General features: G+C 52.0%; 2 protein-coding genes across 2 annotated transcripts; both read right to left on the bottom strand.

The window, feature by feature from the left end:
- Window positions 1–3,188: 3,188 nt before the first annotated feature.
- LOC148051137 (olfactory receptor 14J1-like) lies at window positions 3,189–4,124 on the bottom strand. The gene has a single exon (XM_087738369.1). The coding sequence runs from the start codon at window positions 4,122–4,124 to the stop codon at window positions 3,189–3,191; it is 936 nt and encodes a 311-aa protein (XP_087594495.1).
- A 2,690-nt stretch (window positions 4,125–6,814) lies between these two features.
- Window positions 6,815–12,763, bottom strand: LOC148051136 (uncharacterized). Its single transcript, XM_087738365.1, is given in 3 exon segments — window positions 6,815–6,946; window positions 11,218–12,585; window positions 12,587–12,763. Coding segments are annotated over 3 exon segments (1,677 nt in total).
- Between the last annotated feature and the right edge of the window lie 995 nt (window positions 12,764–13,758).

Genomic DNA, 13,758 nt, shown 5'->3' with positions numbered 1-13,758 from the left:
GGAGGCAGCCGTGTGTCCTGGCAGCAAGGCAGGCCACCAGCATCCTGGGCTGTACAACCAGGAGCATGGCCAGGAGACGGAGGGAAGGAATTCTCTGGAATATTCCATCCAGACTTCAGATACCTAATTCTGGGACGATATTGGCAAGCTGGATTGGGTTTAGCAAAGGCCCCTCAGGACAGCTAGGGACTGGAGCACTTTGCCAGTGAGGAGACGCTGAGGGAGCTGGGCTTGTCCAGCCTTGAGAAGGGAAGGCTGAGGGGGACGTCATCCCAGCCTGCCAGTCCCTACAAGGAGGTCATGGAGAATACAGAGCCAGGCTCTTAATGATTGTGTTCTTAGTGATGGCTGGGAGGAAAAAACAATGAGCATTCAGCCTGGAGATAAGGAAAATGTTTTTCACCATGAGGCTGAGCTCCTCACTCCTGGGCTCTTCTTCCCAAGCGAAACCCCTCCAAGATGAAGTCCCAAATGTGGATCTGAGGCTAATTTGGCCTGAGGTACTCTCCTGACAGTGAGGGACAGATAAATCCCAGCAAGATTCAATTACTTGGACTACCAGTGCGGTCCAAAAAGGCCTTGCACAGGCATGGAAGAGGCTGAGGATCTCATTGCCTCATTTCCCCACCCCTTGCCTGGTAAGGTCTGCCCCCAAGTCTCCCTGGTCCTTGAGTCCCCCAGCAGCCTCTGGGGTAGCAAAGCTTCAGCCATGTGAAAGCAAGCTGCAGCTGGGGAGCACTAGTGCCAGCTGGACACAGGCAAGTGCCTGGGAGCAGAGGGGATGCACCCAAGGGGGCTGAGGGAAATGGCTGCTGTCATTGCAAGGCTGCTGCCCTTTGGCTTTGAAATGTCATGGCAGCTGGGGGGAACATAAGGATCCTTGTTAGAAAGTCCAACCGATGGCCAGTTTCTAGAGGCGTCCCTCCTGGAGAAGTGCTGGGGCCAATGCTGTCTGACATCTTTAGTGGTGGCCTGGACAATGGGACAGAGTTCACCCACGACGTGTTTGTGGACGACACATAACTGGGAGGAGCCCTCCATTGAGTCGGGGGCAGGGAGGGGAACTGGATGGTGTCCAGAAATATCTCCCACATTGAATTACTCAATCAATCTTTATCTGGAGTTCTCTGTAAAGACAAACTAGGTAGAGGAAGGAGAAAGGGCAGAGATGCTGAAGAAGAGATGGGAAACAGGTCACTATAGATAGAGTAGTTTTTCAGAATAAATTTTCTCCACTGAGAGCACTGGTAGGAAATGTATTTTGATGAACAGCTGCATATAAATATGTTGGCAGAGGGGAAGTAATGTACTGTGCTCATGTGGTCCTCCCAAATACAAAAATAAAAAGAGGAAAACAGTATTAGCACTCAGCCAAAATACCTGACATTCTGCAAATGAAGAGTGTTTTGAGCTGTTGCCTAGAATAAGTATTAAGTAGGTGTCATCTCAAGACTAAGACCTACGTTCAGGTCTGGATTCACTTGCCCACATGCAGCGGCTGTTGCTGTCTGAGCTGCCCTGGGGTTACAGATGTACCCATGAGGTGCTTGGAAATGTGACCCAGGGCTCCCTTCTGGAGCATTAGTTGGTCACCAGGAAATCTCCAGGCATCTCGGTTGAGACATCTTCTGTCTCTCCATTTACTGCAAAGGGAAGCCTAGACAACTTGATTAGAGGTAGACATCTGCATTGAGGTGTTTGGTGCTGGGTCAGGACAATCTTGTCCCTTTCTGCACCTAAAATAGAATGACAACCCATGCACCGCTGAGGGAATGTGAAGGGAGTGTGTCTTGCTGATTTAGGGACTCCTTCCAGAAGTGCTGGTAACACAAAGATGTTGGCCATGCAGAAACAGAGTGTTTCCCTGAAGACGGTCACCCTTCTTCTCTGGAACGGTTGAGAGAGCTCAGCCCCTCAGAGTGTGACCGGCTGTGTGAAAGGGCAAGCAGTGGCAAGGACAGACCTGGGCAGGGAGTGTTTTAGGGCACTGAACTCCATGTGAGACACAACCATACTGTTTTTAATGTTATAGGCCTGATTACGACAGAACAATTCAGAAAATGTCAAAAAATAAAAAGAAGCAACGAAGAAATTAAGGAAACAATTTAAAGGGAAGGAAATGTTCTACTTCTGTGGTGCGTTGATGCTGGTTGGATGCCAGGTGCCCATCAAGCCACTCTATCACTCCCCCTCCTCAGCTGGACAGGGGGAGAAAAATATGACAAAAGCCTCGTGGGCCGAGATAAGGACAGGGAGATCAGCATCAATTCCTGTCATGGGCAAAACAGACTCAACTTGAGGAAATTAATTTCATTTATTGCCAATCAAAAGTCAGAGTAATGAGACATAAGAACAATCTTGAAACACCTTCCCCCCACCCCTTCCTTCTTCCTGGGCTCAGTTTCCCTCCCAATTTTCTCTACCTCCTCCCCTGCGAGCAGCACAGGGGGACAGGGAATGGGGGTTGTGGTCAGTTCATCACACGTTGTCTCTGCTGCTCCTTCGTCCTCAGGGGGAGGACTCCTCACACTCTTCCCCTGCTCCAGCGTGGGGTCCCTCCCATGGGAGACAGTTGTCCACGAACTGGTCACACAGCTCAGCTATTTCTCTTTCTGATGGATTCCTCCTTGCAGGCACAGAAATACTCCCTTGCTCTTTTACCTGGCCACTCCTTTCCCCTGGCCCACTTATCTTGGTTCCCACCCTGTGCTCTCCACAGGCCCCTGAGCTGGCAGTACTGCTCTGAAGAGACCAGGTCCTGCTGGTGTCCACAGCCATGGCTCCAGGGAAGCAGCAGCCCCAACATGAAGGTGGCAGAAAGGATCTGCCCACTGAGGCAGTGAGGGGCATCCCTGAGGTTCACGAGTGCCTGCTCCTCCATGTGGCAGCTGGGCTCGTGGCTCCTTGACCCCTCCTGTATGCTGGGGCTGCACTCCCAGCTTCAGTGGAGTTGTATGAGATGGGAGCAGAGTCAAAGAATTTTCTGCTGGATTCTTTATTGTGTTTCCCTAGACAGGGAGCCTGGCTCCGTATCTGTGTGAGATCTTTTGCGTCAGAAAACACTGGCAGGGGAATAATAACAATACTATTTAAGTGGAAGTAATATATGATGTAAAATAAACAAAGAGAAAACCAAGACACATATGATCAAAAGAGCATGCGAGCTTTTCCTGAGGATGATGGCCACCTTACTGATGCTGCAGTAGTCTGTGTTCAAACAGTTTCCTCAGTGCCTCTTTGATGTCTGTGTTCCTCATGCTGTAGATGAGGGGGTTCACTGCTGGAGGCACCACTGAGTACAGAACTGCTGCCACCAGTTCCAGGGGTGGGGAGGAGATGGAGGGGGGCTTCAGGTAGGCAAGCATGCCAGTGCTGACAAACAGGGAGACCACGGCCAGCTGAGGGAGGCACGTGGCAAAGGCTTTGTGACATCCCTGCTCAGAGGGGATCCTCAGCACGGCCCTGAAGATCTGCACATAGGACAGCACAATGAAAACAAAACAAGCGAAAAAGAAGAAGGTGCTAAATATGACAAGCCCAACTTCCCTGAGGTAGTCATCGGAGCAAGAAAGCTTGAGGATGTGGGGGATTTCACAGAAGAACTGGTCCACAGCATTGCCTTGGCAGAGGGGTATGGAAAACGTATTGGCAGTGTGCAGCAGAGCATGGAGAAACCCAGTGCCCCAGGCAGCTGCTGCCATGTGGACACAAGCTCTGCTGCCCAGGAGGGTCCCGTAGTGCAGGGGTTTGCAGATGGCCACACAGCGGTCATAGACCATGATGGTGAGAAGGCAATACTCTGCACCAAACAAGAAGAATACAAAGAAGACCTGGGCACCACATCCCAAGTAGGAGATGTCCCTGGTGTCCCAGAGGGAACTGGCCATGGCTTTGGGGACAGTGGTTGAGATGCAGCCCAGGTCAAGAACAGAGAGGATGAGGAGGAAGAAGTACATGGGGGTGTGGAGGCGGTGGTCGCAGGGTACGGCAGTGATGATGAGGCCATTTCCCAAGAGGGCAGCCAGGTAGATGCCCAGGAAGAGCCAGAAGTGCAAGAGCTGCAGCTCCCGCCTGTCTGTGAATGCCAGGAGAAGGAACTCGTTCATGGAGCTGCCATTGGACATCTGCTGCTTCTGGGCATGGAAACTGCCAAAGGAGATAAAAAAGAAAAATTCAGAGAAGCTTCTCTGACCAAAATTTGATTCCTTCATTGTGAAATACCTAAGGGAGCTTTTCTTTCCTGGGGGACCGTTATGCAGCTCCGAGGCTTCAGCTCTGCTTTGTGCTGGCTGAGTGTGCTGTGCTGAGCCGTGCCCTCTCCCCAGGGGCTCCTTGAGGGTCAGCCCTGCTTTACAGCAATGACCCATGGAGGCAGCAACAGCCCAGGGTGTTTGGAGGGAGGGTTCCTGGGGAGGAGTTCCCTGTGCTGCACTACAGCGCAGGGTGAAATCTCCGAAAGATGCTTTCATCCACAGAGGAAGGTGGGAGATGAGGTGCAGCAAATGCATCTCATTACACTGTGTTTTAGTATTCAGACACCCCCATCCCACTGGGGAAATAGTCTGGACAGGGTAAAATTCCCCCATTGCCCCGTTGCTCTCAGTGTAAACCTGCGTCAGTGCTCCCATCCAGGAGGGCTGCTCTGTCCATCAGCCTGGTGCCCAGCTGCTCTGTGCTTGCACCGCTCCCAGCTGGAGGAGGGCTGCACCCAGAAGTTGCTCTGAAAAAGCCACTGGTCTGTCCTGGGAGCAAAGGGATCCTGTTCAAGGTGCAGATTTCAAAACACCTCTCCTTTCCAGCACAGCTCTGCAGAGTATGATGGAGAGGACAGGACAAGGATGTTGATTGGCGTGGGCAGATCGAGTGCTCTCAGACATCACCAAGGTCCTACAGGAGAGCTGTGACCTTCTGGAGAGATGCTCACAGCCCCGCAGGACGCCCTGTCCAGCCTGATCGGGTGTCTGAAGGTGCTGTCTGCTAAGGGAAGCAGTGTCTCATTGCCCAAGCACTCACTGCAGTATCTCAATCCAGGAAAATTAAGAGAGGGCTTGGGCACCTTGGTCCCATGGAAACACCTCCAGGGCAGCGCCCTCCAGGTCAGGGCCAGAGCAGGCACTCAGCACCCCCACCCCTTGCCCCACACCACCACCGTTACTGCCAGGGAGCCCAAGAGCAGGAAGAAGAGCAGCACAAGCAGGTGGAGGAACAAAGAAAAACCCTGTGACTCTCCTCCTAAGGGAAGCAAGGAGAGGAGAGGCGGCCAGGTACTCAGGAAAGCCTTCTCCTCACCCAGCAGGGCACAGCACCTCCCGGTTAGCAAAAGCCCAGGGCAGTCGCTCTCAGCCCCTTTGCCCTGCAGAGGGAAGCAGCCCCGTGTCAGGGGAGATGCCCCTCTGCTGTGCCAGAGCTCTGGCTGCAGAGGAGGCAACTCCTGCCCTGGACCACACGGCCTTGAGGGCAGAGGCTGTGCTGGGTGGGAGACGAGAGCAGGGGTCTTGCGCAGAGGAAGGTGTCTGCACTGGAGGGGATGACAGGGAGCTTTCCAAAGTCTCCCTCCCATGACATTGCTGGTTGGAGTTTCCTACAACGCCCTGCCCATGTGTTTGCAGCCTGGAGCTATCCCTGGTGGGAACTGTTTTCTCCCTCCAAGTTTTCCCTGTCAGGGATCACAGACCCCATCACCAACTCCTGTCTGCTCAGCTCTGACCTGAAGAAACCTCCCGGTTCCAGCCACTCTCTAGAGGTACTCCCTGTTTGCAGGCAGTGAGGAGCAGGGCAGACAAACCCTGATGAGGACAGCAAAGGTGATGCTGGTGCTCTCTGGAGGTAGAGGAGGGGATGGAAGCAGTTGACTTGCCTCCCACCAGACCTCCTGATCTCTCAGTGTCGCGGCTCAGGACTCTCAGTCTCCCTCTCCAAAGGTAGCAGTGCCTTTCCCCTTTTACCAGAAACAGCAGGAAACTGAAAGCACAGCCTCAGGAAAGCTTTACCTTCAGGGGATCCCCTGCCTTGCTCTTCCTCTGGAAAAGTCCCCTCTGAAATGCCCTGGGCAGCTCTGGCTGCACACCCGGCCTTCACCCCTTCATATCTGTCTAACATGAGCCCCTGGGCTGGGAGGCCTCCTGACAGATCCCGTAGGCTGTAGGCTATGATAGCTTTAGGAGATCCTTCCAGGAACTGCAGCTGCATTGCCCTGCACCAAAAGACTTACCGTGACAAGGGCTGGAAAGGTTTCTTCCCTTGCAGCTCTCCTCTCTCCTCCCACTCCAGGCTGCCTTTAATCTCTCTCTGCCCTACTCCTTTGCCCAGAGCCCTGCTGCGCTTGGCAGAGGAGTTGCTCCTTGGCAGAGCTGTCTCGCTGCACTGCTGCCTGCTTCCCATGAGCTCCCTCCACCCCAGGAGCCCGTCTCAGCCCCGGAGGAGGGGACCTGCCCAAGACGTCACTTTCTCTGCCCCCCACCCCACTCTGCGCTCCTTCCAGGTGTCCCTGGGGCTCTCCAGGAACCTCCTTGGGAAGAGACTGAAGGAATCACCGATGTTGCCTGTCTCACCTCCGCAGAGACGTTTCTTTGCAGCAGTGCCCTTTCTCCTCTCCGAGACACAGTTAGGTCTGAGAATCCCCCTTCCTTGGCCCATCATCAGACAGGACACCTGGACACTGGCAGGGAGGCATCTCCTTTACCCATGCTGAGGGAAGGCAATCAGCTGAGTCAGTGGAGGCATCTCCTCCTGGAGTTGTAGTCCTGCGGTGGAAGGGACCTCAGCTCCCTCCCGTGCCTGCCACAAACCCACAGGATGTGAGATTCCTCTTGCTTCAGTCATGGTGTCTGCTAAAAATAGGGTCTGTAGTCCCATTGTCACTGATGGAGATGGAGACCAGGAGTTCACACACAAACACCTGGTGACGTCTGAGGTGCCAGATGTTGTCCACGATAATGGAGCAGTACTGAGAGATTGGGAAACATCTGGGGGCACCATCCTGCAGCCTGGTGAGGATGCCAGCTGAAGTGATGGCAGATGCCCACATTTAGGACATCACCCCCTGTCCCTACTCACGCTGTTCAGGGCCGCCTAGAGAGGTGTCCAGCTGACCAAATGGAGTTCTGTGCCAGAGGGAGAGGGAAGTCTTTCTCTTTCTCCCCTCCTTTAGCTGTATTGACTAGCTGTCCGTTGCCTGTAACAAGAGTTGTCTCACACAGCCCCACAGAGCCTAACCTAATTCAGGGCAGCTGCTCATTGAATGGCCAAACACAGGCCTGTAGGGCTCTGTGAGACTCTGTCGTGGTTTAACCCCAGCCAGCAACTAAGCATTACGCAGCCGCTCGCTCACTCGCCCACCGGTGGGACGGGGGAGAGGATCGGAAGAGCAAAAGGGGAAAACTCGTGGGTTGAGATAAGAACAGTTTAATACTAAAGTAAAATAAAAATAGAACAGTAGTAATAATAATAATAACAATAATAACAACAAGTAATATAGTACAATAGTAATACAAAGCAAGCGATATACTCTACAATGGCTCACCACCTGCCGACTGATGCCCAGCCTGTCCCCCAAGCAGCGATCGTTGCCCCCCCCGGCTAACTCCCCCAGTTTATATACTGAGCATGACGTCACATGGTATGGAATAGCCCCTTGGCCAGCCTGGGTCAGCTCAGTATTACATAGCAACAAACATGATCTAATCCAGTTCACTGGCTATTTTCACCCAAAATCATATCTCCTTGAGGTACACATCAGAATTCCCCATCCTCCTGCATCACCCACCAAGTACACCCAGGTCCTTGAGCAAAAGCAATCCCATGGATGGGTTTACCTTTGCCTAAGGGGGGAGTAACCCAGACTGTCTTCCCCATCGTATTTTTTATGTGCACTACAGGGACTTTATCCCCTTCCACAGCACGTAAAAGTTTTGATTGGGCAGGGCCAGCTCGATTGGCAGATCCCCTGGTGTTGACTAACCAGGTGGCCTTCGCTAAATGTGTATCCCAATGTTTGAATGTTCCACCGCCCATTGCTTTTAGTGTAGTCTTTAACAGTCCATTGTACGTTTGATTTTCCCAGAGGCTGTTGCGTGGTAGGGGATGTGATACACCCACTCAATGCCATGCTCTTTGGCCCAGGTGTCTATGAGGCTGTTTCGGAAATGAGTCCCATTATCTGACTCAATTCTTTCTGGGGTGCCACGTCGCCATAGGACTTGCTTTTCAAGGCCCAGGAGTGCTCTGGGCAGTGGCATGGGGCACGGGATATGTCTCCAGCCATCCGGCAGCTGCTTCCACCATCGGAAGCACGTGGCACTTGCCTTGGTGGGTTTGTGGGAGTGTGATATAATCAATCCGCCAGGCCTCCCCGTATTTGTATTTCAGCCATCGTCCTCCATACCAGAGAGGCTTGAACTGCTTAGCTTGCTTGATTGCAGCGCATGTTTCACATTCATGGATAACCTGTGCAATAGTGTCCATGGTTAAGTCCACCCCTCGATCGCGAGCCTATCTATATGTTGCATCTCTTCCTTGATGGCCTGAGGTGTCATGGGCCCACCGAGCTAGAAATAATTCACCCTTCTGTTCCCAGTCCAGATCCACTTGAGCCACTTCAATCTTAGCAGCCTGACCCACCTGCTGATTGTTTTGATATTCTTCAGTGGCCCGACTCTTGGGTACGTGAGCATCTACATGACGTACTTTTACAACGAGGTTCTCTACCCGGGCGGCAATATCTTGCCACAAAGCGTCAGCCCACATGGGTTTGCCTCTGCGCTGCCAGTTGCTCTGCTTCCATTGCCGCAACCTCCCCCATAAAGCATTTGCCACCATCCATGAGTCAGTATAGAGATAGAGCATTGGCCACTTTTCTCGTTCGGCAATATCTAAAGCCAGCTGGATGGCTTTCACCTCTGCCAACTGACTCGATTCACCTTCTCCTTCAGCAGTTTCTGCCACCTGTCATACAGGACTCCATACAGCAGCTTTCCATCTCTGATGCTTCCCCATAAGACAACAGGACCCATCAGTGAACAGGGCATATTGCTTTTCCTTTTCTGGTATTTTATTATACAGCGGGGCCTCCTCAGCACGCGTCACCTCCTCCTCTGGCGATATTCCGAAATCTTTGCCTTCTGGCCAATCCATGATCACTTCCAAGATTCCTGGGTGACCAGGGTTTCCTATTCGAGCCCATTGTGTAATGAGTGCAACCCACTTACTCCACGTAGCATCAGTTGCATGATGGGCAGAAGGGACTCTCCCTTTGAACATCCAGCCCAGCACTGGCGGTCGGGGTGCCAGGAGGAGCTGTGCTTCACTACCAACCACTTCTGAAGTGGTTTGAACACCTTCATATGCTGCCAATATCTCTTTTTCAGTTGGAGTATAGCTAGCCTCGGATCCTCTGTATCCCCGACTTCAAATCCCTAGGGGTCGACTTCAAGTCTCCCCTGGTGCTTTCTGCCAGAGGCTCCAGGTAGGGCCATTCTCCCCAGCTGCAGTGTAGAGCACATTTTTTACATCTTGTCCTGCCCGGACTGGCCCAAGGGCGACTGCATGAACTATCTCCTGTTTCATTTGTTCAAAGGCCTGTCGTTGCTCAGGGCCCCATTTGAAATCATTCTTCTTGCGGGTCACTTGATAGAGAGGGCTTATGATGAGACTGTAATTTGGAATATGCATTCTCCAAAAACCCACAACGCCCAAGAAAGCTTGTGCTTCCTTTTTGCTGGTTGGTGGGGACATGGCTGTGATTTTGTTGATTACATCCATTGGGATCTGACGACGCCCATCTTGCCATCTTATTCCTAAAAACTGGATCTCCTGTGCAGGTCTCTTGACCTTACTTTGTTTTATGGCAAAGCTGGCCTCCAGAAGGATTTGGACTGTTTTCTTCCCTTTCTCAAAAACTTCTGCTGCTGTGTTGCCCCACACAATGATGTCATCAATGTACTGCAGGTGTTCTGGAGCCCCACCCTGTTCCTATGTAGTCTGGATCAGTCCATGGCAAATGGTAGGGCTGTGTTTCCACCCCTGGGGCAGTCGATTCCAGGTGTACTGGACCCCCCTCCAAGTGAAAGCAAACTGTGGCCTGCACTCTGCTGCCAAAGGGATTGAGAAAAATGCATTAGTGATGTCAATGATGGCATACCACTTGGCTGCCTTTGACTCCAATTCATATTGAAGTTCTAACATGTCTGGCACGGCAGCGCTCAGTGGTGGCGTGACTTCATTCAGGCCCCGATAGTCTACTGTTAGTCTCCACTCTCCATTAGACTTCCGCACTGGCCATATGGGACTGTTAAACAGTGAGTGAGTCTTGCTGATCACTCCTTGGCTCTCCAGTCGACGAATCAGCTTATGGATGGGAATCAGGGAGTCTCTGTTGGTGCGATATTGCCGCCGGTGCACTGTTGTGGTAGCAATTGGTACCTCTTGTTCTTTGACCCTCAGCAACCCCACAATAGACGGGTCCTCCAAAAGGCTGGGCAGGGTAGACAGCTGTTTAATTTCCTCTGTCTCCAGTGCGGCTATGCCAGAAGCCCACCGGTACCCCTTTGGGTCCTTGAAATACCCTCTCCCGAGGTAATCTATGCCAAGGATGCACGGAGCCTCTGGGCCAGTCACAATGGGGTGCTTCTGCCACTCATTCCCGATTAGGCTCACTTCGGCCTCCAATACAGTCAGCTGTTGGGATCCCCCTGTCACTCCAGAAATACAGATGGGTTCTGCTCCTTTACAGCTTGATGGCATGAGGGTACACTGTGCATCTGTGTCTACTAAAGGCTTATACTCCTGTGGGGCTGATGTGCCAGGCCATCGAATCCACACAGTCCAGTACACCCGATTGTCCCTCTCCTCCACCTGGCTGGAGGCAGGGCCCCTCTAGTGTTGGTCATAGCACTCGTTACTCACTTCTTGTAAATGCGAGTCAAAAATCCCTTTATTAGGATCGGAAACAGAATCAGCCCTTCTACCCTGTCTGGGGAACTGCTTGCTGGAAACTGGAGCCGCAGCTCTCCTGGGAGAGCCACCTTTTGTAGTTGTTTTTCCTTGCAACTCACGTACTCGTGCCTCTAGGGTTGAGGTAGATTTTCCATCCCACTTCCTCATGTCCTCTCCGTGGTCATGCAGATAAAACCACAGGGAGCCCCGTGGTGTGTATCCACTATATCTTCTCTCTTGAACAGAGGGATGTTTACTCCTAATGGCTGAGATACTGGTCCGTACAGGTGAGGAGTAGGATATATCCTCTTCGAGTTGCTGGACCTTCTGGGACAGTTTCTCCACAGCCGATACACAGGCCTGTAGGGAGGAAGAGAGACTTTCTTCGTATTGTCGGAGCTGGCCAGCCATTTCGTCCACTGTTGGTCCCTCTTCATCTTTCCAGGTCATTATTGCCAATGAGTTTGCGTGTGATGATGGTGCGCTCCGTACAAACTTCCGCCACATGGGTCGTGTGCACTGGACTTCGTCTGGATCTTTGGATAACTGCTCATTGTCCAGGTCATTATAAATCACTTCCAGCACAGCTAATTCCCTCAGGTACTGGATACCTCTCTCCATGGTGGTCCACTTGCCTGGATGACATATAACATCTTCCTTGAAGGGATACCTTTCCTTCACACCTGACAGGAGTCGCCTCCAGAGGCTGAGGGCTTTTGCCCCTTTTCCAATTGCTTTGTCAATGCCCCCTTCCCTAGAAAGGGATCCCAGCTGCTTGGCTTTCCTACACTCTAATTCCAGGCTGCTGGCCCCATTATCCCAGCACTGGAGCAGCCAGGTGATGACGTGCTCACCTGGACGACGACCAAAATCTTTTCGCATAACTCGCAGCTCACTCAGGGAGAGGGATCGGGTGGTTACCATCTCATTTATGGGTTCTGCCTCTTCCTCCTCCTGTTCTCTTGATGGCCCTGGCTCATCATCAGCCCTTACTAAACGAGCTGATTTCCTTGTGTATTTTTTCTTCTGTATAGGGGCAAGTGATACTGGCACGGATTGGTTCTCTGGTCCAGCTGCAGCGCCTATCGGGGGGGCTGGCGCAGCCACGGGGGCCAGCGCAGGGGCTGGCGCAGCCACAGTGCCTGTGGCAGGGGCCGGCGCAGCCACGGGGGCAGTCACTTTGTCGTCCGATCCAGAGGCCTTCTCTTTCCCTTGAGGGTACTGAATAGTGTTGAATAGGGCTCGGTAGGCATGGGCCAGGCCCCAGCACGTTGCAGTGATCTGTGTCTCTCTGGAGTTGCCAGGGTGACAACATATATTTTCCAAATACTTTACTAGTTTTTCAGGATTCTGCACTTGTTCGGGGGTGAAGTTCCAAAACACTGGAGGTGCCCATTGTTCTAGGTACTTGCCCATACTCTCCCACACACCCTGCCACTCATAGCTATCCAGCCTTGGAGGAGATCTCTGGATGATATTCTTAAGCTGCTTATTAACCTTAGATAAAACTGAAACAAAATTCCCAAGAACTACCAATAGATATATCTTAACTACCCAAGGATGCTCAAGATAATGAAAAGTTGTTGCAATGAAGGAGAAAACATCATAGCAGAAAGTAACAAAGGTGCCACCCTGTATTTCCTCCGTAAAAAAAACTCTCAGAAGAAGAGGTATAATTGCTAATTGTCTCCATGAGGTGGTACCCGAAATACAGTAATGGCTTCACTACAGAACCCAAATACCAGATAGCGCTCAAGGCCAGTGTTTTAATAACCAGTCTTCCAGGCAACACATCACTCATTATGGCAAAGCACAGCAAAGAAAAGAGCATGGTGCAGATCAGGTAGACTAGTACCGAGAGCAGATGAATCAATATTACAACCGATAACTGTTAACAGAATGAAATTCCTTACTGCACTCTAGTTAATCTGTTATTATCTTGAACCCTTTGAGCCCCACGTTGGGCGCCCAAAAAGGACTGTTGTGGTTTAACCCCAGCCAGCAACTAAGCACCACGCAGCCGCTCGCTCACTCCCCCACCGGTGGGACGGGGGAGAGGATCGGAAGAGCAAAAGGGGAAAACTCGTGGGTTGAGATAAGAACAGTTTAATAACTAAAGTAAAATAAAAATAGAACAGTAGTAATAATAACAATAATACTAATAATAATAACAAGTAATAATAGCACAATAGTAATACAAAACAAGCGATATACTCTACAATGGCTCACCACCGATGCCCGGCCCGGCCCCCAAATAGCGATTGTTGCCCCCCCCCCCCCCCCCGGGGATGTCCACACCCAAGGACATCCTTTGCTGCTTTCAGCAGCACCTTGTCCTTCCAGGAGATCAGTGCCTCTCTCCACCAAAGGCCCTGCAGGGCTGCAGAGACACCGCAGACAGCAATGGCCTCTCCTGCCAGGGCTGCCCAGCCCAGCCCTGTTTCTCTCGGACCTTGGGGACAGCAGGCATTGCTCTCTTTTGGGGCACCTCAAGTCTTTCTTACAATGCCGTCTGCCATCCGCTCCAGCATGTCTCTGCCATGCAGCAAAACTTTTGCGTACATGGGCTCTTGGGTGCTTGGTGTCCCTGTTCACCATGACAAGGCTGAGGTTGGCCTGGAGCCACAACTCGGGGGCTGCAGCCCAGATGTGCAACACTCTCCTCTGACTGGGAACAGGCAGGAGGAGCTGGAGCCCCGAGGTCTGTCACAAGCTGTGACTTCTGAGGCACAGTGGGACACCTCCCACAGCTGGCGTGCTGCAATGGATGGATAAAGGTTTTTCACAAGGCACAGGCTGGGAGCATGAGAAGAGGAATACTTTCTG

Source organism: Nipponia nippon, unplaced genomic scaffold (genome assembly GCF_047370975.1).
Source record: "Nipponia nippon isolate SJK-2023a ecotype South Korea unplaced genomic scaffold, ASM4737097v1 scaffold_67, whole genome shotgun sequence".
NCBI lineage: Eukaryota > Metazoa > Chordata > Aves > Pelecaniformes > Threskiornithidae > Nipponia > Nipponia nippon.
The sequence above is the reverse complement of the archived record's forward strand: the minus strand, read 5'-3'. Positions and strand labels throughout refer to the sequence as shown.

Bases quoted from the DNA above. Each gene is read 5' to 3' on its own strand.
- LOC148051137 (XM_087738369.1), bottom strand. From the start codon at position 4,124: ATGTCCAATGGCAGCTCCATGAACGAGTTCCTTCTCCTGGCATTCACA.